At 44.9% G+C, this 27,173-nt stretch overlaps 1 protein-coding gene across 11 annotated transcripts in view; it reads right to left on the bottom strand.

Annotated features, from left to right (window-relative positions):
• Positions 1–205: 205 nt before the first annotated feature.
• Positions 206–27,173, bottom strand: part of BRSK2 (BR serine/threonine kinase 2) — a 1,020,916-nt gene continuing 993,948 nt past the window's right edge. For 7 of the 11 annotated variants that reach the window (XM_069623972.1, XM_069623973.1, XM_069623975.1 and 4 more), the window contains 2 exons: positions 26,950–26,997; positions 206–3,870 (listed from right to left, as the gene is read on the bottom strand). In XM_069623972.1, coding sequence (XP_069480073.1) covers positions 3,689–3,870; positions 26,950–26,997 — 230 coding nt within the window. In that variant the 3' untranslated portion in view covers positions 206–3,688. Of the gene's footprint in view, positions 3,871–4,032; positions 10,716–26,949; positions 26,998–27,173 lie in introns of those variants that run through there. The other 4 variants (XM_069623974.1, XM_069623982.1, XM_069623976.1 and 1 more) reach the window with 3 other exon arrangements.

Below are 27,173 nucleotides of genomic sequence, written 5' to 3'. Positions count from 1 at the left end.
TCCCCATTCAACCAGACTGGTACTGGACCCGGTTTGGGAGGCAGCCATGGTGCTAATAGCATCATGGCTACTGCCCAAATCATAATGACCCCCATTATCTACAAACATTGCCAAACTAGTTATCCAAGAAATGCACATGTCTAACTGCATTGAGGACACCCGCAAACAAACACAAATAAGAATTATAACCTTAAAGCCATGTGTCTTTGTTTTAAATGTATTTTATTAGGGGTGACATTTTGTGCTGCCTGGTATTGCTTTTGGGGAGAGGGAGATCAACGCCAACCATGAGGGTGATAAAGCGAGCCAGGCCACTCTTGATCTGCAAAAGCCGTAACGTGGAGGGGCACACATTGGAAGGCCAGGTATATTGCCACTCAGAATATGCCAACAGCGAGACCCCCGCCCCCCCCCCCCCCTCTCCCGTCGTCGAGCTTAGACATGGAATAATAAAATCTTTCTTGCAGAATGGACTTGGTTCAGTCTCGTCTGTGTTACATAATGTATATGCATATAAATACCCAGGTCGTGAGAATAACTTAAACAGAACATCACAGTAATGCCACCTGCTCATCACTTTCACCCTCCCCTACCCACCCCAGATAAAACGTTATAAAAATATGTTTTGCATTCATTTTGTAAGTTTACAGTATTGTAGAGATTACATTTCCCCGGCATCCCAACATCCCCACCACCCCACCCCCAACACCTTCCTTCTACAGTCAGATAGACAAAGTATAGCTGGGTCAGGAAATAAATAATGTCCCCACCTGACCCACCCACCCCACAAAAGAATGAAGAAAGTAAAACACAAGTGATAAATAAACAATTGTTTAAATTAAATAATTATACTTCGCAAATAAATAACACTGGTATACATTCACTGAAGCACTGGGCAGCAAAAACTCAGTTGCATTCAAGTCTGCCTGCACAAAAGGGGTGACATTGTGAACTACCCTTCCATCCCCCACTGATTGCAGAGGTGATCCCGCGATGGATGGCATCCTGCCCCTTCACGCGGAGGGGGCCAACACCATTATTCCAGCAGCGTGTGCACAAATCAGGCCACTCGGGGGAAGGGGGAACCCCAGCTGGTGTGCAGGAAGTAGAGCATAGCGTCCATGACAAATAGTTACACCATTTACACCAAGAACTGTGTTCCTGCTGCTTTGTTCTCGGAAAGCCATATCCCTGCGTGACACCCTCAATTTCCAGATCTGGGCTCGGCCTAAAGTGGGGATCAGTACTCCGCACAAATGACTTTGCTGCAAGGTTCCTTACTCTCAGGGAGTGTCTTCTTCCACCATACACCTGCCATTAAAGTCCCACAGAGGTCCTGCAAAGTCAATATGAGATTGGAGTTTAATCCTCAGCATCCACGGAGATGGTCGCACCCTCTTCTTAGTTCAATACAGGGGGATTGGAGACCATGGTTCCCATCAATCTTTTTTAGTTTTTTTTTTTAGAGGATTGTCCTTCCCTCCTTCAGCAGCAAAAACAAAATGAATTCGAAACAAACAAACAAAATGTCTTTGATTTTGTAGAAAAAGTTTCTGGAAGAGATTGTCCATGGGGAAAAAGATCCTCTTCTCTGTTTTCAAAGTCTATGAAATTGTTGCTTTAGCTTATATTTGACATTTTATAGGATACCACCAAATGCACTCCCGCTGCCACCTTCCTTCCCCTCCTCCTTCCACATTTTATGGTTAAAATAGACCTCTGAAGCAACCCAGGTGAGTGAGATTTGGATGGTTGGTTGATTTTGAACATTGTAAAATGATAAGTTCAGACCTGCTTTGCAAGTTAAATGACCCCAACAAACCCAGCACTGAGCCATGTCATCTGAACTCTTGTGGAAATGGCATGTTCATTATAGGTCCAGATAACCTACGGATCTCTGCAGCAGGTTTAGCTTCTGACACTATCCAACAGCGTTCAACCAAATGTGTTCAGGTGCATCGGGTAAGAGTTCAGACTCCTTGTTAGCCCAACCCTTGGCATGTCTGCTCACTTTGGCTACAATGGTGTCCATTTGGGACAACTGTGATGCTGTTTTATGTGAAGGGGTCATCTATAAACTGAAAGCTAGGCAAAGACCAGCTCATTGCATGAATAGTGTCAAAGAAACCACCAGACAATACATATTTATCATCACTACAGTTACTAGCCAGATTATAACCAAGGATGAACCCAAAATGGAAAATAAAACCCATACAAACATGGGACATATAGAGATGTAATCCTTTGGTGCCCATGCAGGAACACACATTGTGTGTGGGGAGGTTGTTGGGGATACCCCTCTCCCCGGCCCCTTCAAGCAGGAGCTTCCCAGCACACTCCTTCAGGAACCTCCTCTGAATGTCAAGGAAAGTTCTGGAAAGACCATCACAAAGGAGGCTCGTCTTCGGGAAAGTCTTTATATGTAGAAAAAGGTGACTTGGAAGGCCGCAAAGCCCCCCTCCCCCTTCTCCACAAGAATGGCGACATCCTTCAGGCTTTTCCCCAGTTTGGAAACAGTGAGAGAACATGATGGAAAGAGAGGTGGTGTCAGGAGGAGATGCATGGAAGACCAAACAGTGACAAAAACGGAAATAACAGTAACAAACATATACATGTAGCTCCTCCATACATCTGGGTTAAACTCAGCTACTGGAGAACTCAAGGCTTTCTTTGCACACCGGCACCCCTGGAAGGTTGTGAAAGCGAGGACCGAGCTACCAGTCAGGGTTGTCTGATGTGTGGTTACATGTCAGAGTTGCATGACAAGTCTGTTCCGGACTCTGAACCTACCTGCCTGTCACTGTTCACAAGCCACCATTTTTTTCTCTTCTGACACACCGTAGTAGAAGGACAAAAGAGGTTGTCAAAAATGAATCACTTATTCATATAAATAAATTGTGGGATGGAGCAAGGCTTGAATTTAGGACCTTTCTGGATGAATTAAGAACCAAACCATAGCTGTTTGTTTGACTTGTCATTTGTGATCCTCTGCCAACTAACAAGCCGTTTCATGTACTTCATGCTGACGTCGGCTAAACAACACCTGTACTCTCAGTAGAACAGGCACATTCTGGTCAACCCCAAAGCTCCATCCGTGGATATCTGAGCCTTCAGGGGGGGGGTCAACCCTCCACTAAAGCAGCAGTGTCCAATTCTATGCTACCAAATAAAGAGCAGGCTCCTTGGCATAGCTCCAAGATATCGCCAGGCCACACCACATACACACGAGGACTGTCAAGTCTTTGAGATGCAACATACATCATCTGTTGAGCTTAGTAGCGTATAGGGTTTCCCCAGGGCCTTTCTCCCTCCCGCCGCCCAAGGACATTTCTATATGAGCCATAAGGCGACGGGGCTTGGGGCAAATATTGAGCATGTGTAGAGCGGCTGAATGCCAGAGGATACGGCATCACCGTGTGTGGGAAACACCTTGACTGTTCGCCTCGCTATGAATTCCTGCTTATTTTTGTTTATGTATTTATCTATGCAGTATGCAATATATATATATATATATATCTATAAAGGAATATATACACTTATGGACAATCATTCCATCATACAAAACAGGCCTCCAAACGGGTGGGTCAAGCCGTCATGCTTCTGGATCTCAGACTGTCCCCCCAGGTCTTGGCTGCTCAGGTGAGCGTGGCGTTTTGATGCTACTTCTCTTAGAGTGGTCACTCCCATTTTAGTTGGGTGGGATGCCAATTGAGGTGGGCACCTTCGCCTTCTCCTTGCTGCTGCTGCCGCCAGGGCACTTAGTGTCTCCTCGGTGCCCAGGCTCATGGGATGCGGGCTCATTCCGCCTGCAGCCAGCCTTGGTTTTGGTGGGACTGCCGGGCGGGTGGCTTGCTGGCCCACTCTTCTCGTCTGAAAAAAGTTGTTTAATTACGTCAAAGAAGTTACTGAACGGGCGGCCTGAGAGCAGGAAAAATAAGAGAAAGAGAGAAAAAAAGAAAGGGGGAAGGAGAGCGAGGAAGAGAAGGGGGAAGGGAATGGAGACAGACAAGGAAGAAGGACAAAGAAACAGAAATGAACCAGGGGGAACTGCAAGGGGGTGGAGATATTTTGCATGGAAGCTGCATGCTGGGAAGGTAGAGGGATGCAAGGCAAGACGGCATAGCCATACAATGCAGCCATCGAGGGTGTTGCCACCACCCTCCCAGGACTATACAACTTTGTTACTATTCAGAATGGAAACGCGCTCCAGATCAGAATCAAGAGCAGCTAGTTCTGCAATACTCCACCGACATTGGAACTACATATAAATTCCCCTTTACCACCGCCCTGCCTGGGAGCAGAACACGCTATTGGCCCATTGGGATTGATGGAATTCTAGCTCCAGAGACATAAATGTGCCTATTCCCCAATCATTTAATGGCTGCTTTCTGAGTGTAAGGCTGAGTCTGGTCTGTGAACCCGTTAGCGTCCACTCATGCACAGATCAAGCCACATGGACCTTAACATGTTGGCAGTGGTGCAGCTATTTCAACATTTACCGACAATTGAGCAGGCTTTAAAAAAAAGAGACCTCTGCCAGCCCATGGAGCATGGCACCCAAACATGTGCTTGCTGTGATGAGGATTAAGGTCTGGTTTTCTATATCCAGGTTCTGGACTGAACACACTGTGTACATAAGAAGAATGGTCAGGTCTGGCTAGCACGGCTTATTACAGGTTGAAAGCTATCCAGAGGGAGAAGGTGGGCCCAATTTTATACAACAGAATACACATGTCAAACAATTTAGAATTTTGTTCATGCCCCAACAAATCATTTTTGACTCTTGAGTGATGAATTTTAGGTGGCAAACATCACAACAACCAATATACCCAAAGCCTATCTCAAGGACATTGGCACATGATACCACTTTTAAACGTGAGAGTGGCAAGGCAGTAACAAGGCCGCAATGCTTCCATAATGCCCTCTCCTTGGAGCCGATCATAGCATTTTTCACTCAATATCGACTGACGGATGACAGCAAATGATTAATTTAATGAATGGCTTCAAACATGACTTGGCAGCGGGTCGAACAGAAGGAGATGAAGGGTGAGGTACAGAGTGTGCTTCTTGCCTCAGCAATGGACATCTCTAGAAAGGTGACTGGATAACTGTGTCCACACTTGGGGACAAGTCAGATATGTACGAATGTGAAGGATAGAGTGAGGTTTGCCTTTCAGGTGAGTGCTTTGCATCTTTCATTGACTCATCTATCACCATGGCAACCATATGTCAATCACGGCTGTCTTCTAACATTAGTTCAAATAAATAACTGGGGATCTGTAGTCAGGTGCTGCAGGGGCCAGATTTTCCTTGATTGAAGTTGATGGGGCCTGGGGCGCTATTCAGACCACGCAAAGACATGGGGCTCTTTGTAAATTGGTCGTTAAATTACCTCGAAAATAAAAATCAGAGGGCAAAATTCTGTTCACGTGATTTACATATTCCAGGTAATTTTGAAGTCATTTCACTGACAGAGCAGGGCCACAAAGCAGAGGATCTGCTCCATTCACTACCCTGCAGAATACAGGAAAACATCCAGAGTCTCCATTTGCATCTAATTTTGAAGGAGGCGGAGAGGCTCATGTGCAAGAAGCAGGCGGAATCCATATGAATTCATGGCCATACATAGTAATGCCTGCACAAGCCTTTTGTGGTAGGGGTGCTAAGATGAATGGGAACGAAAACGCCCCTGGATTCCTGTTACTTTTTTAGAATCCTACCAAAAAGAATCAAAATGCAATTGTTACAATATGTTCCCTTTCCCGGGAATTAACAATTCATTTAGATTAGAATGAGTGTGAATGAACATAACGGGAAGCTAAATGAATTCCATTCTGATTTTGCGAACCTTTTTTTTTGTTTTTGTTTTTGTTTTTTTTGTTATTCTTTCATTTAGGACCCACGCCAAGAAGGAGTTGTCCCTTTAAAAGGCACCTCTTTGCTGCTGTATTTTCAGTTTGAAAAAGTAATCAGCATACCTCTAAAATGCCATTAATATATTTATTTTTCTCATGATCTAAGTTTTTGTTGCGTTCTGTGAAAAGGTGAGTCTTTATCTGTAAATGGATCCTCTGCAGCGACCCATTTAACAATAGGCAACATGCCATCAGGATATCACCAACAGTCTAGACAGGCCACGAACATTCTAAAAAAGTGCCCTAGTCCTGTATAACGAGTTCCTTAGTTTTCATACCTGACCTAAGAGAAATTGACAAGCTCCATGGCGATGGGCGACAAAATATTTACCAGCGCTTTCTGTTAAACGGTGCATGTCACCATAAGCACACTTCATATTTCATACAGTGCTGCCACCCAGAGGCCAGCTATGCACAGTGAAACTTGTAGTTGCCATTTACTGCACACAAACTTTAATGTCAAACTCATTTTCAAACTTCCCCCTACTCGCCAGCAAGGCCGAGAACCATGCAAATAGTCCTTGCACTTCATAAAATCTCCTCGCCAAGTAAGCGCTCTAGTAGATTTTGTGAGCCCTGCTAGTTGTTGCAAAGTGTAGCTCCAGAGCTACAAAAGAAGGAGGTGCTGATTTTGTGTTTTGGAGTGTGTGTCTTGTGGTGCACTATTGCACACCATGAGATGTCTCATGCACACCTTGTGCAAATAACATCATTCCGGCTCCATTCAGAAGCTCCTACTTGGCATTCTAAGGATGCAAGATGCACCGATGGTGGCTATACAGAGCTTAAGGCCGGCTCATACAAGTGAGACAGTGAAAGAGGACTTGCCAACAGAGTAGCAAAATGGTAGGGTGCTATCTAGATCCACACATCTGGGCAATTCAGATCAAAACGCATGCAAGAATTTGAAAGGATTTTGAAAATAGCATAGTAGGTGACTGCTCACATTTGAAAAGCAGAACACTGAAATGCTACACTGGCCCTATATGGAATGTTGTCCCTACAGTGGTGTGTGCAGCACCTCTGTTAAACGATATAGCCTACCCTTAACTTTGAAATGAATGAGATAAAAGAGTGCTTTTTATACATAAATACATCCACTTTTCTAGGGACAATATTTCTTATGGGGACAGCTTTCAGGTGTGCGCTTTTCGAATAAAAAGGAGAAACCTACCACTGTTGTGATATAATTCAAGTTGTCCGCGGTAGATACAATACGTGTATACTTGGAAGTTTGTGGGGTTAGTATAAGATTAGAAAATAGTCCACTGAACTTGCTAGAAAGCACTGTAAAGAGGAGTTAAATAAACACAGATAATGCTACTATTTAAATATAGAGAAGCTTTGATGTGCTGGGCTGTTATGGTGTGGCTACTCTGCCATTGGTCAATTATATTAGCAACGGCTTAAGGATATTGAATTTAGGGGATTTACGGGTCAACCCTGCTAATATGACAATTGTCCGTAAACAATTCATCCTTGAAGCCCAACAGGAATGGACCAGAGGTGAGAAGATGAATTGTTGATAAGTGCTTAAAACAGGCCTACCTTGCTATGAAATAAGACTAGGCAGCAGAAACATGTCCAACTCTTATTAAACAGCTCCATGCCGCAAAATGCAGTCGGGTATTTTACCACTCACTTTGAATTCAAGGCACTGGAGAACAGCGTCTGCTGGTCATTGTCCGACTGTGTTGATTCCACAACATGTTTGGTTATTATGTACCACATATGCACACGTACTTCGCCAGAACCTAAAAACGTGCTTGATGAATCCTGGGGCATGAACCCTCAGAATAGTGGAATAACTTTGCAAGAATTCTGGTTTTTCAGATGCGGTCTTTGCGGTCTCAAATTGTATTGTTAGTGTCTGGTTTAAGAGAAACTGAATTTTAAAGCAAGTTGGATGATAGGGTTTTAAGTGAAACTGGATTTTAAAGTATTTGATGATTATGTATGTACATTTATGATGATTTTAGTAATTGTATTTTTTGCAGAAAATGAAGACCTTTAAGAAGAATAAGATAGGAGGGGGTTGTCCAGGCATGTTTCACGTCAATCACATTGTTTAGGAGTGATAGTGGTGTCTGCCAGAGGAAGTAACGAGTATTGCACTTATGCAGCATGGATAACTTTTTTGTGCTTTCTTCATTGTGCTCGGAGAGCTATTAATATGACGCTGTGAGCAGCTGGCCGCGGCAGGATGCCTGGTGATGACGCCACAGAGGCCTCATTCAGATAAAAAAACAGCTTGCTGTAACAAGGAAGGTCACTCCATTCATAGATAAGAAGACACCATTTCTCAGAGAGGGAAAGGTGCAGTGTCAGGAACGCCAACAAGGTATGCAGGTTACCCTTTACCAAATGGAACCACTCTCTGGGTTCCCCCTTTCAAGTGACCATCTTGGGCGCCAGGAGATGGATCCTCTCATGGATTGAGTCATGCGTGTCCAAAGCAAGGTGCATTGGGAGACACATGTGTGGGCGATGCTACTGGGATCCGGGAGGATGGTGCTGGCATCATTGAGGTACTGGCAGAGAACCTGTAAGTCAGAGACGTGTGATGCGCAAGTGAGATTTGCGTTTCAGGATTCTGTGACCACATCGGCTTCTGTCATGAACCTAGGGAGATGGAGGGCTTGTGTTCCCTGAGAAAATGCTGCCTTCCTCAAAGTGCAACAGAGGATGTGCAGCGAACCGTCAGCTAGTGGGGGTCATAGAACCTATTGAGGATCTGCTCATTGGTGCCCCCCCGTCCATCGCCTACAATTTGGGCAATTTGGGCCAGCAAATGTTAACAGCCCCACCACATGGGCAACAAAATGTGCTTCCAGGAGGGGTTAGGAGGCCTGGGTGAAAAAGATCAGTGAAGAGAGGGGCAATGAGGAAAGAGAGAGAATGGGAGAGAGGAGTAGAGAGAGAAACGACACTGCTCCATTGGAAAGGGAAGGCAGGGAAAAAAGCGAGACTAGTGAGGAAAGGAAGCTGCAGGAAAAGGAAACTGTCCATAGAAGGGAGAGATCGGAACAGCAGACAGGGTAAAGCCGGCAGACAGGGAGTGCAGGGCGGGAGTGCAGGGAAGGGTAGAGATATGGAGATAGGGCCAGACAGGGTAAAGCCAGCAGACAGGGAGCTCAGAGCGGGAGTGCAGGGGAGGGTAGAGCTATGGAGATGGGGCCAGACAGGGTAAAGCCGGCAGACCGGGGGCGCAGACCGGGGGCGCAGAGCGGGAGCAGAGGGTAGAGCTATGGAGATGGGCCCAGACAGGGTAAAGCCGGCAGGCAGGGAGTGCAGGGCGGGATAGAGATATGGAGATGGGGCCAGACAGGGTAAAGCCAGCAGACAGGGAGCGCAGAGCGGGAGTGCAGGGGAGGGTAGAGCTATGGAGATGGGCCAGACGGGGTAAAGCCAGCAGACAGGGAGCACAGAGTGCAGAGTGGGAGTGCAGGGGAGGGTAAAGATATGGAGATGGGGGCCAAACAGGGTAAAGCCGGCAGGCAGGGAGAACTGCTTACGCTAGAGCATGCAAAGCAGCAGGGAGAGGAGGAAAAACAGCGGGAAGAGAGGAATAAGGAAGTAAAAGGTAGAAAGAGCAGAAAATGGCGATGGAAAAAGGGCCGTATAGAAGGAAAGCAGGAAAAGCGCGAGCTGCAGAGGAGAGGGTGAAGACAAGGTATAGGGGAATCTGCTGAGTGGAGAGAGTGAAGCTAGGAAAACAAGCAGCACACCTCCCAAACATCTATCTTTAAAAGAGGGAGGTCTGAGTCAGGCCCCAAAGTGTTGGAGGCGCTGCAGGTTTTCGGACCCCAAAAATACCTCCTGGGGGCTCTTCATGGCTGGAGCCTGAGGGAGGAAAAGCAAGGACTCTGGGCGATAGCACAGCGAGGTGTCAAATATCCTGGTTCATGACATCTGCTCCTGAAGAAAGTGGGCACATACGAAAGTATCAGAGAAGGTCATATTCTGAGCCAATAAAATAGCATAAGCCCTCAACCGCACTACCCTGACTCTAGCACAGCCTTCTGCCGGTGTCTTGATGGTGCCACATGCTGTTGGATGGTGTCCTGTCGCCGATCCAGTGTCTCGCATTGGGCCAGTATCCCGTCGGTGGATCAGCTTCACACCAGCAAGCCATTGTCCTGATGGGACCCTGGACCCATGGCTGGACCAGCGTCCAGCCATTGCTCCATTGTTCTGCTGTTGAACTAGGTCCTCTGAATCAGTGTCCCACTAATGGAGTAAATCCTACCACTAGGTTGGCATCACAATGTTGACGCCGCTGCCCGAGATTTCATCAGTACTCTCTCTATGCCACTGGAGTCATCTGGCCAGTCAGTGTGAGCGCACCATCCTTCCACTTCTGTACTAGATTCCAACAGAGTGAACTTATATCCTGCTGGTACAGAGTCACCAGATTAGCCCTTTCCTAATAGACCACCATCATGCCAGTGGACTCCCACCCTGCCCCTTCACAAGCATGTCACAGATGGATCAGTGCTCACATTATAGATTGGCAGCGACCCATCGCGCGTGCCCATAGTTGAAGTTGCGAATGATTTTGGTCCTGTTGGTGTCATGAGTATTGGTAAAGTGACCCCTCTATCTTGGGCCGGAAATGGCAGAATGGAAAGACAGGAAGATACAGCACAGGGAAAAATAAACAAAGAACGAACACAAAAAACAAAACAAAGAAAAGCCCAAAGGAAGCCCAGTTGGCCTGGGAGGGAGGCTTCGTGCGGGTGCAGGAGGGGGAGGCTCAGCCAGTCCCAGCAGCTCAGGTGCTCAGCAGGTTGAGAAGCCCTACAAAGAGGGGAGCAGAAAAGCAGAGCTGTCAAAAGGGGGTGGTGCATCTTTACAAAGTCCACAAGGCAAGGCAAAGCAAAGCAAGAGGAACGAAAAATCACTAGAACGAGTTAAAGCAGAGGGAGAACATTTTCTGGCAAAGTTAAAGATAGTCACATAGCCAGCTTTTTCAGAGGTGTCGGTGCTGGCCACCCCCAAGATGGCAAAATGCCTTGTTTTGCCAAGGAAACACTTACTTGCCCCCATTAACCCAACCACTTAACCGCTGCGCCCAAGGAGGATGCACAAGGGGTGAGCAAGTGCGCTGCAAAGTGGTCCATCTAATATCATTAACGTTGAGGTTCCTGCGCTTTCATGACTCTCCCCTCCCCCGGAGCAATACATCACTGTGAAGAGATGGCTCACAATGTCTTTGACAGCTACGTTTCAAAAGTGAAGCCACACACCGTGTCTCTTAGCAAAGGCCATGTTGCTTTAGTCTGTGCCACACAGGGGGCCACACAGCTAGGTTTTCCTTTTGCTGCCTGGCATGCATTGGCAAAGACCATGCTTTTCTCTCTCAGTAGTACATGCAGGCGGGCCACAGAGGCCATCTTGTGCAGATCCATCAATAGAGACACTGCACGTTGCACATGCACATCCAAAGTTCTGGGTTCTTTTTCTGTGTTTGTGCGCATTTCTTCTTCTCAGAGGCAAGAATCTTACTCGGCCACATGCGCAAGTGCAAATCAAGTGTACCTTCCAGGAAAGCAGCGACCTGTGTGCTTCCCTTGGACATACATAAGTGGAATTAAAGGCATTCTATATGTGGCCTGCGTGCTGGCTGGCAAAATAGTCTTCTCCATGCCCGAATGCAAAATAAAACCGCTTCCGCAAGAAATGATACAAGCATAAAATGGCATAGCATAGCACAAAAGCCACTGCTCACAGCAAATGAAACATTAAACCAATGCAAGAAGCAACCCATATAAAATGATAGAACCATATCACAGCAGGCATCAGGCAATGCCAGATGATGATTCAGCAATAAATAAATACACTGCATTTCATTTCTTCAATGAGAGGTCCTTTGTAACACAATTAGTCTCATTCTCCCCTCACAATTGCTATGACTTCATGCAATTACTCCTCATTGTGCACCGCCGTGTGCACACGCATGCGATACTGGCTGCAATGAGAAAACATGGCAGACGTCATTGCTATGGGTTCCCACTGATTTTCCATACTTTTTACAGGTGTGAGAGAAACCTCCATAATCTGGAATCCTAACTCACTGGTGGTGGTGGTGGTGATGTGGGGACACCCCCATTGGAAAATCAAAGGTTGCCCCGCCTACCATAGTGCAACTACTAATAGTGTTTAGCATCTGCTCATTAAGACAGTGGTAACTCTCCTTTTTGAAAGCGCCACTCGTGAATACAATTCTGCGCTGCCCCGTGGTGCGTGACCGATAGATAGCCTGAAGGCCACAAGGTTAGAGAAGAAAGTCAATTTACTTCTAAACTTTTCAATTTTACCTACACATTCCCCCATTCCAAATGCTGGTCACCACAATCTCATCCACAAAGCAAAATGAGGTTCAATTACCTCCTTGTCAGTCTTCCTCGTCAAGGTCCTTTCTCTATGATGTGAGTCCTCTCCCCCTAAGAGTGAGACAAACGCTTCACAAGCCCCATTTTTTAACTCCTCCTCTAATTTGACTAAAAAATCCCCTCTGAATCACTAACAGACTTACTGGAAATGTCCCATCTGCCCCACCCTACTCCAGTGTTTGTTGTACATGTGTTCCTTAGCAACTGGATAACATGAGGTATCTGGTTGTATGTTCACTTCAGTGATCCATGCATTACGTTCATAGCAACATGGGAAGTTTTTGCTTTTTGTGGGGTGGGGCCAGGAATGCCAGCTTTTTGGGAAGAACGTGCTATCTGGTTACTATGGTAACCTTGCTAAAGCAACAACTGAATTGAATCAGTTAATTGTGCTGCCTTCCAGGCAGCTCCGCAGATTAGAATAGAATTCTGGTTGGGATGGACATGCCTGCTTTTCTCTAGCCTGTTTAATGTTTCCTTCTTACAGAAATGTGTTTGACCACAAACAATTTATATCTGTTTCAGGCTATAAATGTTTCTGGAGGATAAAGATAATGTGATGCATGCATGTTCAAAACATGTTTTGTTTTCAGTGAAAAATGGTTTTACAATTGCATTTGAATCGAATATAATTCTCCCTGTAAGTCATTTAGGGAAACCTGTCTAGCACAGTGGTTGGTGCATAGGAGATCTACCCTCATGGTTGGGAGTTCAAACCCCCTATCCTGTTACTTTAGATGCAGTTCCCACAGGAAACGAGGAACAATACACTGAGGGGGATATCAAGTCTAGATTCAATATGCAGGTTGCATGTTTGAATCCTGGCAGTACTGATCCTGCCCTTAGATCCTCTGGAAACACCGTGTGTGAGACTAATGCAATAAAGGAACTCTTTCAGACCTACATGGCAACTAGACTGGTGGAAGCCAAGGTGGGCGCCAAACAAGTTCCATCTTTGTTGCCTTGGTGAACTCAGGACAATTAGGAAGGTGTTGATGCATATTACTCGTGAATCTGTTTTTTCTGTAAAAGGACCATCTGTATCTCCCCCAGTGCATTGGTTTGCACCGGGTACCAAATACTGCAAGTGCTTAAGAGAAATCAGTGCGGCCATCTCATGTGCGTTGAATATAAAACACACATTATGTCACTCCTTGTTCTGAGTTTATTTTTCAGTTCACGGGCCCCATTATGAAGACAGTCTTCACTCTGACGTCCAAATATAAGATGTGCGAGAAGATAATGTTAACCAGTTGGTGATAAGGCTCTGGGTAAGTTAAAGACCCTTCTAGTGGGATGCACTTTCTGCTACTTGTTTAATTTTATGTCCAAAAATGTCAACAAGTTTGCCTTTAGGTAAATTAGCCAGACCACCATTTGGAAGTCTGATTGATACGGTTAATAGGAATCATTTCCTGTGAAACCACAGCACATCTGTTTGGCTGCCACTGATGATAGTCCACAGCGGATGGGGACATGTTTGACTGGCCAGCTATGTTTTGTTCCATGTTCTAAAGAATGTAATAGTGTGTGTTATGCATAAGGTGTCTGGGCATATCTTACCATTGCATTTCCCCTTACAACAGGCTACTTGCAAAATGTTTCCTTTTAAGGGATCAGGTTTGCTCCTATTTTCACTTTGCATGGTAAACGCTGAAGTCCTTCACCTGGAAGGATTAAAGATGACTTTGCAATTTAACTCATTGTGCGCTGGAGGATGGGTCACAAGCAGCACCAGGGACGCTACACCTGGTGCTTTATTTTCATAAGACCCTCCTCCAGCCTGGGGTCAAGACTCCTTTATGTCCATTACCTTTAATTCTGAACACAAAGTCGGCTGTTGGCCATTAACTAAAGTCCTTTCACGCGTGAACGGTACATATATGTGTTCTATTTAGGACTGCCCTTTTACATTCTCACTTATTTAGGTAGGGCTATCTCTCTGTCAGCACCTGGGTTCTGCACTTAAGTGGCTTGCCAGATATTTTCACGTATGATGTTGCCAGGCATTTACACCTGGCAGATCCATTATACACTGAGCCAAAGTTGACCTACTTTCAAGGTGGGTGGGAATGTCAGTGATTGACTGTTATGGAAGTCATTCTATACAACTGGTTTTGTCTGCTTTCTGAAAAGGCATTTCTCTTGTTGATGTCAGTTGCTCTCAAAAGACCGCTTGCTTGGTTGTTGAAGGGGCTTTGTGTGGGATGTTCTAGTTTCAAGGGTACACCTCTCTGATGGTTTAAGATTGAATCTACTTATTCGGATCACTCATGTTGCTTTCTATTCCTTTCCATAACAGGTGGAACTCTAAGGGTTGGCATCAGGTGCTGTAGTTATTAGCAAAATGGGTGCAGGCCTTAGCGTAAGGCAGAATCCACTGTGCTCTGCCCTTGCATAGCTGACCTTATTTTACTGCCACCAGGTAATTCTCTTCTGAATTTGATCATGGAACAAATATCATGAATTTGATATGGCCATACCGGCCCATCAAGGAGTTGCTGTGGCATGCATTCAGTAATTATGTTAAGTTATTTGTCTTTTACATGGCATACATCACCGAAGTGGTCTGAAAGCACGAAACCTTTGCTGCATAGAAGCAACGCGCGACCACGCCCAGAGTGGCAACAACTCTGGGCTTGATGAGGTGTAAAAGAAGTGGAACATGGTGACTTGTTGTTACTTTCAGTGCCCTGATTGACAAACCTTATCCTCCAGCTTCATTTCAATTCAGAGGTCTTCTCAAAACACAAATGCCTAGGAAATCATGCATTTTGTCTGGTGTTTAGGCTGCCAGGCAAGACCTAGTTCCCCTTTTTTGTCATCAGTGGCAACATTTATCCCGCGACTGGGTGATTCTAGTCATAGAAACTGCGGAGGAAGAAACTAAGAGCCAAACAGAAGAACTTCGAGTTCTAGAAGAGAAGATCAAAACTGAAAATATCATACCAGATACCAAAACTCATCTGGAAAAAATAGAGGAAGAGATCAAGAAATTTGAAAAATTTACAATTGACAAAAAAATATGGAAATTACAGAATGATATAAAAAATTACACAGAGGACAAAACATACCCATACCTCGTACCAGGCTTCTACAACCAAGCTAACCAGAACATCTTGCAAAACAAGCGAAACCCTCGCAGACCACAAAAGAAATTTGTCAGCTTTTCGAATAGCTCTAACAGCAGCGGATCTGGTAGCGACACAGGTTCAGCTTCCTCAGCAACATCGATCCCCAACCAACAACAGGGTTTTCAAGAACGTGGCCGAAGAGGACGACCGCGACAATACCCCCAACACCCGATGAGAACACGTCAATGGATGCTACCAGGGAACCAAACATGGCGATACCCATCTTCAACCTAAGCCAATATATACTCTCCCATGAAGAAATCAGCGTCCTTAGCAAAGGCCTCAGCTTCATTCCTACAACACCAGCAAACAGATTTCAAACCGAAGTCGAATTACGAAAATTCTTCCGAACCATCAGGCTTAAATACTTCTTCATGAATAAACCAGAGCAAGTCACTTCCAACTCCACAGGTCTAAGACCACCCTCCACCTTTACGCCACTATCCCACATGGTGTGCCCTGAAATCTTGGCCTATGAAAATCGTATCCTTCTGGAAGTAAACCAACTTTTTGACAAAAAAATTAGATACCCAGATAATCTAGATAAAAAAGAACGTTCGGCACTCAACAACCTCGAAAACAATCTAGAATTCCTTATCAAACCTGCCGACAAAGGTGGAGGCATAGTCCTCTGGGCCAATACATTATATGATACAGAAGTTCAGAAACACCTGAGAAACAAAAAATTTTACAGACAGATTGCTATCGACCCCACTACTAGACTGCTCTCCGAAATAGAGAGCCTGATGTGCCATGCCTGGCAAGAAGGCTGGATCGACGATGACGAAAAACTTTTTCTGATAAATCGAAACCCAATTTTACCAGCTTTCTACCTGTTACCAAAAATCCATAAGGACGCCACCAACCCACCAGGCCGACCGATAGTAGCTGGAATAGGATCTATCCTAGAACCACTTTCCATCTACATTGATTACTTCCTAAGACCTTTTATCGGACAAATGCGCTCCTATGTACAAGATACAACATCAACCATAAAGAAACTAGAGACCCTCTACGTAGGACAAAACGACCTCTTGGTCACCTTAGATGTCGAATCTTTATACACCAGTATCCCCCAGCGCGAATGTATAGATGTCCTAGCGACTTACCTCAATCGCAGAACCAATATGGAGCCTCCAACTGCCTTCCTACTCGAATGCATTCGCCTTGCTCTCATGGAGAATTACTTTATCTACGAGAAAACTTTCTATCAACAATGCCACGGCACATCCATGGGAGCCACTTTTGCACCTGATGTAGCAAACCTTTTCATGGATTTTTTTGAAGATAAATCAATATATAACAGCAACAACCCTTTTAAAGACCAAATAGGCTTTTGGATCCGCTACATTGACGACGTATTTATGACGTGGAAAGGTAGCGAGACAGATCTGCAAGAATTCTTCTTCTGGCTGAATGGAAAAGACTCCTGCATCCAATTCACGATACAGTCAGATACAACTTCAATTCCCTTTCTAGATCTGAGAGTGTACAAAACATCTACCAATACCTTAGCTACTACTCTCTATCGTAAACCTTCGGCAAAAAATACACTTTTGGAATTCCAAAGTTTCCACCCAGCAGCACTTAAAGACAATCTACCCTTAGGCCAATTCTTACGCCTTAGGCGCAATTGCACAACCCGAGAAGACTACGACACAACAAGCAAAGATCTCTCACTGCGTTTAAAAGAAAGAGGATACCCAAGCCATATTATTCGCCAGGCAAAGAAAAAAGCGAAAAATAGGAGTAGAGACTCCTGTCTCACACCGACTCCCCGTGAAACCAACACAGAAAAAATAACCTGTGTCACAACCTTCACTCCACTAAGCAACCAAATCAAAAAAAGTATCTTACGTCATTGGAACATCTTGCACACTGAGACCTTCAAACCTCTCAAACCTCGTTTTGCTTTCAAAAGAAGCAAACATTTAAAAGACAGACTGGTCCACACATATACTGAAACAACTGTTGAAAGACAAACTACCCTATGGAACCTACCACCGGTAAAAGGTCATTTCAAATGCGGATCTTGCTCCATTTGTTGCTTAACAAAAGACATGAAATCCATTGAACTGAACGGCAAACCCTGGCTGTTTAACACTTTCACAAATTGCAAAAGTAAATGGACCGTGTACGCCATACAATGCCCATGTAAACTTTTCTATATTGGCAAAAGTAAACGAGAGATACGACAACGCATCTGCGAGCATCGTTCATGTATCAGGAATGGTATTCAAGATAAACCAATGGTATCCCATTTCCAAGAAAAGAAACACACACACAATGATATCTTCTGGTTCATTCTGCAAACAGCCAAGAACCCTTTCAGAGGAGGAGACAGAGACTTGGCCCTACGTAAATTGGAACAACAGTGGATATATCGCCTTAATTCAGTTAAGCAAAGCCTAAACGTGGCCATCGAATGGAACCTATTCTTCAAATAATCTACCATTTCTCCCTATCCCCTGTCCTATTGTCCGTTAGATCGGATTACTCGATCATGTGTTACTATAAACAAGTCAGTACTACAATTGCAAACAATGCTTCAGATGTCTTTATCCTCATCAATAACTTCTAGACTATACATGTATTGCATCTTTTTCTCTTGTACGATGACATGCCCTGTGCCTTTATGCAACATATTTTTTGCCAACACATTAAGAGTTTCTATAATGTCTCTTCACTGTTGTCTATCAATCGAATTAATTTATAAATGCTTTGAATTGTACCCTCATGACTGATTGCTACAACTTTTCTCAATAACAGCTTTTCCTTACAACAGTTTGTTGACCTTACACTTGCCCTTTTGTGCAACGACATGACCTATGCCTTTATGCAACATATTCCTTGTCAAAGAATTAAAAGTCCTTATTGTTGTTTATTAATTTAATTAATTCGCACCTACACGATTCTATGCTGTAGCTGCCCATCCAACCCCCCCTTTTTACCGACATCCATGGAAAACAAAATTGAACTTGTTTCCTTTATAATTGTCTGACACTGCACCGACACAATCCAATGCTGCAGCTACTCATCTCACCATTCTATTGATATCTATGTGTGAGAACCAACCACAATACCTGACATACCTTTAACTCAATAACACTTACTCCCCCGTTTTGCGACTCTTTCCATCGCGCATGCCCCGCTGACTAGTATCATTCACCGCACATGCGCGCGACCAGCTTCCTTGCGGTCCGATTACGCGCATGCGCAGTTTATAGCACCTCCTAGCTCCCCAAGTCGGAGACAGCTCATTCTTCGTGCACCACTCTCGTCTCACGACCAGAAGCGCTACTTTCATCTGATACTCAGCCTCAGTTGGTAAGTTCTTACAGCCCTAGCTTCACCAACCGTGCGTCCTGGCCCCTTTTTTACTCGGACATAGGCTCTAGTTTCCATCAACTAGCGCCATTTTTATTCATTCACCAGGGACGGCCTTACTACACCGCCCTTTATATGTTAGTCTTTACAACATCCCACTGCAGTGACTTAATCGTGCACTGTTTATCCATTCATTTATCAATTTCTATTTCTATTTTATTTTGACCAATATGTGTTCGGTTGTGCACTTTAGGACACTTTTCCCTCAAGTAACTTTGTCACCACCATTTTTTCAGTACCATCAACGTTTGGACACGGCATTCTACTGTCTCCGCTTTACAGCCTCGCATTTCCTCTTTTGACTAAGGTAACCCTTTAAATTATATGATATGTTCGCCATCCTGTAGATTTCTCTGCACTCAGATAACTTGCCGTTATCCATTTTCCCTGTAGACTCCGGCTACAGCGTTCCACCTAGCTCATTACGCAGGCCTTCTTCAAATGATTACCCATTCTGACCGTTCACGTTGCACAAGGTAGGCTCCGACCTCGCAGTTTTTGAGGCTCCTTTCCCCCCCCCCTTTTTTCTAAACACTATTTTAACCTTTCCTATCCTTTTGTAGATACCCACCCCCTTGAACCACGTCCTGATGAAAGTCCGGACCCTTCACTAAACTACACCACAACGCTCAAGTGAAGTCATATTTCCATCCCGGACTGGAAACATATTTATGTGTCGGCAACCAATACTACTATATGTTCAAAGTAGTAATGCAAACCTTTTTTTCCACTTAATATGTTACTAACCTCCAACCATTCCAAACTGTGACGTTTAAAAACAATACTAATGTTGTGTTGAGGTTTTGGCTCAAGAAACCCTTAAATAGGTTTTGTGTTTAGACCCATTGTTTTTTAAAAAATGTGTAAATAAATTGTTGTTTTTGCTGTAATCTCCTCAGCCTCTCTATTCTTTTGCCAGCATTTATACACTGGCTATCTGCTTTCTCTAAGCCTACCTTTCTATATGGTCAGACTAGGGGTAGCCTATGACTCTTCCTTTTTCTTCCTATACTATTAGCCTTTTTGAGTCAGGCCCCCCTTCAACAAAAAAGAAGGCTCTAAGCCCCCCCAGGTTCTACCTAACATTTATCTTCAGAAAAGAACCATATGGTGGTGTCTTCCAGGTATCGCGATTGGAAAACATTCTGGCTGGAGAAATGAGCAGATGTATTCGATACATTCTATTGTCTGCACTGTGTTGTCCATAGGTTTACACTATTTCGCTGTCTGAGTTGCGTTATGAATAGGTGTTGGGTCTCTTTCTCTAGTATGCCATTCAGTTACAGAGGAGGCGGTCAGAGACCAGTGGCTTCCTGCGAGTTCCAACAAGTGGCCTTTGGGGCCTCTGCACCTCTCGGTTGTTTTCCCACTCTACCAAAGACACAGTTCACATTCTCAGGGCTATTAACTCAGTGTCTCAGGGCTACTATGTTATCATGCTAGCCAGCTACCACATCATGAAGGATGAGTCAACAACTGCACATACTTGTGTTGATCCTCTCTGTAAGGATTCTGGAGCAATGCCTGTGACGAGGAAGACAGACAAGGAGCTAATTTCCCGAATTAGTCTTTCTCATCACAGTCCTAGACATCCCTCCCTCGCAAGACTCTTGGTGCTTTTAAACTGCTTGGAAATCAAACAGGAAGTCTCAGTGAGTCAGAGGTGCTTCTATAGCTGGCTTTGGGGAAGAATTTTAAAAATATGGGAAGCGCAAGCCTTTTTTAAGGAGGCTTGTGAAGCACCTGCCTCTTGGGTGAGGACTCACCTCATAGGTTAGGGACTTTGACGAGAAAGACTTGGGCATGGAGTAATGAATATTACTCGTAAGTAATCAGGCCATTACCTCTACATACCTTAAAGTAGTTGATGCATGTATTTGTATTGTGTTTAAGCAAAACCAACCATGCTGTTTTAAACTCAAAGTATCTGATGCACAACAGAAATGTGTGGTCCTACCTGCAGCCTGAACTTCTGCATGGGTTTCCATCAAACCTTCACAAGGATCAAATATCTAGTCTGATGCAGAATTGGTTCACGTTTTGCCAAACACCAGTGCTGTGGTTTCTTTTAAAAGTGCTATAAAAACTCTCAAAAATCAATAAGTGGTATCTGGGCTCACCCAATACAGTCTGCGGACCCATATATAGAAAATGGGTTCCCGAACTGGCTAATCTGGGGTCGGGTCTACATACACTCTTTTGGATGGTTCACAGAACGGTTTGCAGACATAGTAAGGGGCAACCAGATTGGCTAGTTGATTGTCAATTTGATAGATTGGAACATCTTTCAAATGGCCCCCCATTGTGGTTAGCAAATCTCTAGCAGGATCCTTCCGATCCGGCACAGCAAAACAAATGCAAATTGCCATGCTACAGCCTTATTGGGGCCCCAAGACCCTAGGGAGGGTGAGAGGGGCGAGAGCAGCGGTATATGCCCCATAAAACATTTTGGAGGCTTGTCGATCACAATACTGGTCTGTAGATCTGCAAATGTTTTTCAGTGAGCCAGAAATGGATATCAGACCTTGCTGGGCCTGCAGACACATTCTGGGGAGTATTAGTAGCCCTTCGAGCCACCAGCACTTTGCCTAATACTACACCCCTCGACCTTTCGCAGAATAGTTATATAAAATAATCAGATCATCCTATCCGTCCCTTATTTAGACGGCTGTTCCAGACCTCTGCCGAAGACCATCAGAATTCAACGGACGTTGATCCAGTCGGCGCTGCCGACCACGTGGCCAAAAAGGGATCAGAATGGTCACCGAGATGTGTCACTAGCCTGGCCCCTTGCCTACTTCAGGTTCCTGGGCAGGGCACTGAACATCGCTGACGGCCAAAACCTAGGCAAAGTGGCAGCTCATAGACCAACAATGGGGGTAAAGTGGCTCCTTGACGTTTCTGCAGGCCAGGTTCAGTGGTGGCTACTTAGGGGGGCCTGGTGGGTCAAGGAGCATGGCTGAATGCTACGCCCTTGACTAAATGGCCACTGGATACGGCTGCAGGCCATGACCATTGATCCATGGACATGCAATGCAGGACATTAGAACAACGGCTACTTCAGGTGGCTTGGCAAAGGCTGGTGTATGGCTGTAGGCTATGCCCTGAACAATGTGTGCCCACTGACCCACAATGGTGTGGAATACAGACCTGAAATAGGCGTAAAGTGTTCACTGCCATGGCTATAGATCTTGGCCGGTAACACATGGAACCAGTGGCCACTGGCCGTAGATGTTTTATTTTGCTTTCTTAATTACTGGATATTGATTAATTGTAAAGTATTGCATCCTGGGCAATCTGAATATCAAAAAGAAAAAAGGTCTTTGAATTGCACTATACTGTGACATCTGTGTGGGTACTGAGTCAAAGGCTCCCATCCCAGCAGGGCCAAATCCGCCCTTCATCCTTCAGAGGTGGTAGGCTGAGTAACTTTAAACTGAGTAGCACATACAGATTACAGGGCTGTGCTGCCTGACAGAATTCTCTAGTGCCAATCACAATATCCAAAACAAAGTGAAAAAGGCCACAGCAACTGTGCTCTAAGAAATAGTGGTAAGAAAAACACCACGGTGTGCTCCTGTCAGTGCAAGTTGGAGATGGGCCACAGAAAGATTCCAGCCACAGTAAGCAAGAACATGCCGATAACAATAACTGATTATGGCAGTCTCTGCTGCCAGCCATTCCTAACAGAAGAAGCCACAGCCAATAAATATGCCACAGTAAGCAAGAACATGCCGATAACAATAACTGATTATGGCAGTCTCTGCTGCCAGCCATTCCTAACAGAAGAAGCCACAGCCAATAAATATGCCACAGTAAGCAAGAACATGCCGATAACAATAACTGATTATGACAGTCTCTGCTGCCAGCCATTCCTAACAGAAGAAGCCACAGCCAATAAATATGCCACAGTAAGCAAGAACATGCCGATAACAATAACTGATTATGACAGTCTCTGCTGCCAGCCATTCCTAACAGAAGAAGCCACAGCCAATAAATATGCCACAGTAAGCAAGAACATGCCGATAACAATAACTGATTATGACAGTCTCTGCTGCCAGCCATTCCTAACAGAAGAAGCCACAGCCAATAAATATGCCACAGTAAGCAAGAACATGCCGATAACAATAACTGATTATGACAGTCTCTGCTGCCAGCCATTCCTAACAGAAGAAGACACAGCCAATAAATATGCCACAGTAAGCAAGAACATGCCGATAACAATAACTGATTATGACAGTCTCTGCTGCCAGCCATTCCTAACAGAAGAAGCCACAGCCAATAAATATGCCACAGTAAGCAAGAACATGCCGATAACAATAACTGATTATGACAGTCTCTGCTGCCAGCCATTCCTAACAGAAGAAGCCACAGCCAATAAATATGCCACAGTAAGCAAGAACATGCCGATAACAATAACTGATTATGACAGTCTCTGCTGCCAGCCATTCCTAACAGAAGAAGCCACAGCCAATAAATATGCCACAGTAAGCAAGAACATGCCGATAACAATAACTGATTATGGCAGTCTCTGCTGCCAGCCATTCCTAACAGAAGAAGCCACAGCCAATAAATATGCCACAGTAAGCAAGAACATGCCGATAACAATAACTGATTATGACAGTCTCTGCTGCCAGCCATTCCTAACAGAAGAAGCCACAGCCAATAAATATGTTTTACAAGAAATAAGGGACCCCCAACAGTGTATTGTTAGGATATTGCACGCCACCGAAGACCTTTGTGACTATATATGAGTAGCTGAGTTTTATTGTACCATGTTAGGCATGAGTAAAGTAAAAAGCGTTGATCCAAAAAAGACGACAAACGGACACCTTAGTTAGGCGAACAGGGTAATAATATACGTGAAAGCTTCCATGATCTTCCGAGGACTTCTGCTTGCTTCGTGTCTGTGTCCCTGATTTGGCATTTTTCACGGGGAAGCCTGCACTTCCAAGGTTGAGCCTACCCTTTGCAGTCTGAATGGCACACTATGAACTACGCAGGAGCAGGGGAGAGGAAGAGGCGCCAACAGGCTGCTCCCCGGAAAGCATGAATGGCTGGGGCAGTGTCAGTTCTGATGTATGTCCGTTTGCATGGAGTCTGTAGCTTGCTATGTCAAACCGTGTTTAAGCTAGGGACAGGCGCTAGCTACTGTCACTCCACATGTTAGACTATTGCATTTTGGCGCACAATGAGGCCATCGTCGGATTTCGAGGCATTGCCTCCAAGAGGATGATCAGGTTGCGGCAAATCCAGCCATTTGACTGCCTGATCCCTTTGCAAGATCGGTGCTGGCACAATTGTTTGCATTGCCTTAGGCCAATATAACCGTCTCTTTTTCTTGCTGTTGATTTTCGTATTATATTCCATCCCACTGCCCCTCTTGTCTTGTGGCACATGGAAACACTTGTGTATAGGCTCTATACAAATTTCAAATAAATAAATATGGGGCATGCGCCTCTAAAAGACTGGCAAGGCGGGGGAAGAATCAGTCATAAATTATCCTTTTGACTTAGAAAGCCTAGCGAGGCAAGGCTGGGGTCAGATCTATTGAGATTGTATGTATACATACACATGTGTGTGCAGGATTTATAAAACACAACCGTAGCTGGGAAGCAAGAGAGCGCTGTACAAAAGAGGACACACCCAGGTGTTCCATGGAGGGGTCGGGGGCCGCAGAGGAGCTGGCACGGGTAGAGGAAGCGGGGGAGGGTTGTGTTTCTCTGCATCTAATGAGGAAGGGCAGAGTGATATGGAATAGTGCACTTTAAGGCCTCTGGGAAGCGTGTGGGGCTGGGATCTTTAAGGGCTGAAAGGACTGGGTTGGAGCGGGTGCGGTAATGAGGCATCGCCTCAGTGACCCATTGGGGCTGGTGCTGTGTCAATCAGATGCCAGTGAAGGGTCTTGGAGCAATGTATAGCATATGACAGATGTGTATACATGTGCATGAAATGGCTGACCCTGCCCCAACCTGATCAGCCTCTTAGAAGCAATGGCTGCTTATGTGATCAATAGCCTGGTTGGCCTCCGAATACTACACTCTAACATCTGCCTGGCTGCCAATCCCCCCCTCCCCCCCCCCCCGGCTTAAACACAGAGGGACACAGACAGCAGACTCCGTGGAAGAGACATCCAGAGGAGTGGCTGCGCTTCTGACCTACTGGACTGCACCCTCCCCAACGGACATGGCTCCAGGCGCTTCATACTTCCAGCGAGCAGCCGGGCAATGACGGGTCCTCAGATTTCACAGTGTGCCGTGTAAGGTGCAGGGGTCAGGGTCAACAGGTGAGTTTCATGCCTCTCGGTGCTGCAAGACTGCAAACCAGGAACGCAGGCACAAATGGATCGGAAAGTCAAGAAAGGTCTCGAGAAATCGCGGTGTCCTTTTTTGTAAGCCTCGTTTCATCTCCCTCTGAAGAAGAAGGGTTTGGTCAAAAATGCTTGTAAATAAATTACTTTTATAGCTTAAAGGATCAATGTGTTGTCTTTTTTGGATGGGCGCTTTTTAAATAGACTCACACACAGTTACACAGAAGTAGAACTACACGCATTCCTATACGTGTATCAATGAACCCTGCTTAGCCTGGGCCTAGCACAATGGAGACGGAAATGAATAAATAAATAAATAAATAAATATATAAGAGTGCAGGACACCGCACCCAGCCTAGATGAAGCACATGCATGTAGATCTCTTTGAATGTATCTGATATTAAAACCCCATTAGCGTTTGTTGCTAAAAAAAAGCCCCAAGGCTGAAATAACAATGAAGGAGTTGTGTGTGTAATTTCAGGATAGCTAGTTTCTGCATGCCTTCGATTCCCATAGATTGCATAAGAAATATGTATTGTATTTAGCGTTGCCCTTGGATACCTAAGGGCCATTCGAGTATATAAGAAAGCGCATGATGTAACAGCCGAGTGGGCCAATGTGCCCATTTCAGAAACGCTTGTGCAACCAGGGGCGAGATTACAGAAACGTTGCACCAGTGCAAGAAGTGTGCTCTGTATTAGCACCATTGGGCGTTTAACTTGTATAAACCCGTTTGCTTTAAAAACCCGTGGCACAGCAATAGGCCTTCTTTATGATTTATAGTGCACTAGGGCACATTTTGCCATATTTGTTTTTTTAAAGAGACATTAATAAACCATTGCACCTCGACACGTGCAGTTTGGCATATTAAAAGCATCAGAGCAAAAATTGCCCTACTGCAAAAAAAAGATGCATTTTCACTACATGTTTGCACAATGGCAAAGATTGCCCTAGTGCAAAAAAGCATAAAAAATGTATCCTTTTAGCACTAGGGCAATGTTATCCCTGGTGCTTTTAATATGCCAAACTGCACTTGTCGAGGTGCCCTATTGCCAATACCGTGCAAACTCAATGGACCTATGTAAGCAAAGGTGATTATTTTCCAATCCAAGATTTCTTAATGTCGTCATTAGAGAATTTTATTTTAATGGAAGTTTTTAAACTATTGATCATCTATGTAATATTTACATTTTAAAATAATTTTTCACTAAGCAGAAAGCAGCCTAATTTCTTTGTTTGGTTGCATTTGACCATCTAATTTGCATGCACACAAATAAGAATGTTAAAAAAAGGACTCCTTGGGAAGGATTTAGGTCGTCTCAGAAAGCCCTTCCTGCAACAGGCACTTACTTGTTGGTCTCATGACCCAGACTTTTACCCAAACACATGCTAGCCAACATCACCCCTGACTTGCCCACCTACCATCGAAAAACAAAAGCATGCCCTGGAGGGAGTGGCCCTTCAAAATCAGGGAGGGGCAGCCCGTGCAAAAGAAGATTGTGTTAGCAGTTACTGAGAGCTGGGAAACAGAGCATAGCAAAGAAAATGGAAGTGTCTAAAATAAGGGCAGGAAGGGAGAGAAAAAGAGCAGAGAAGCAGCCAAACAGGATCACAGTCCGCCCATGTGGGTGCGAAGAGTGGTGCACAGTGACAGCAGGGCGCGGTGGGTGTTGGGGGAGGGAGTAGTGTCCAGAGAAGAGTTTGTGAAAGGAAAAGATGAGAAAGAGCTGGGTCTTTAGATTATTTTCTTGGAAAGAGGGCAGTTAGGAGGTGAGAAGCAGGAGGGGCTGTGAGACATATGTCCTTACCACATTTTGACAGGCGGGCAGTCATGAGCTCCAAACAGTTAGTGGTGTCTGGATCACAGCATTGAGGGAAGAGGAGGAAAGCAAGGAGGGAGGATGGAGACAGATAAGTTGTGGTTCCAACACATACTTGGAGAGCAGATACCTTCCACCGATTATCATTTACTTCCCTGAACCAATGCCCCTCTTCAGATCTCAACTGCAGAAAGCAAGACTGTGCCAGCCAC

Source organism: Ambystoma mexicanum, chromosome 11, assembly GCF_040938575.1.
Source record: "Ambystoma mexicanum isolate Mex_15411 chromosome 11, UKY_AmexF1_1, whole genome shotgun sequence".
In the NCBI taxonomy this organism is placed as follows: domain Eukaryota; kingdom Metazoa; phylum Chordata; class Amphibia; order Caudata; family Ambystomatidae; genus Ambystoma; species Ambystoma mexicanum.
This window is presented reverse-complemented; position numbering and strand designations above follow the sequence as displayed.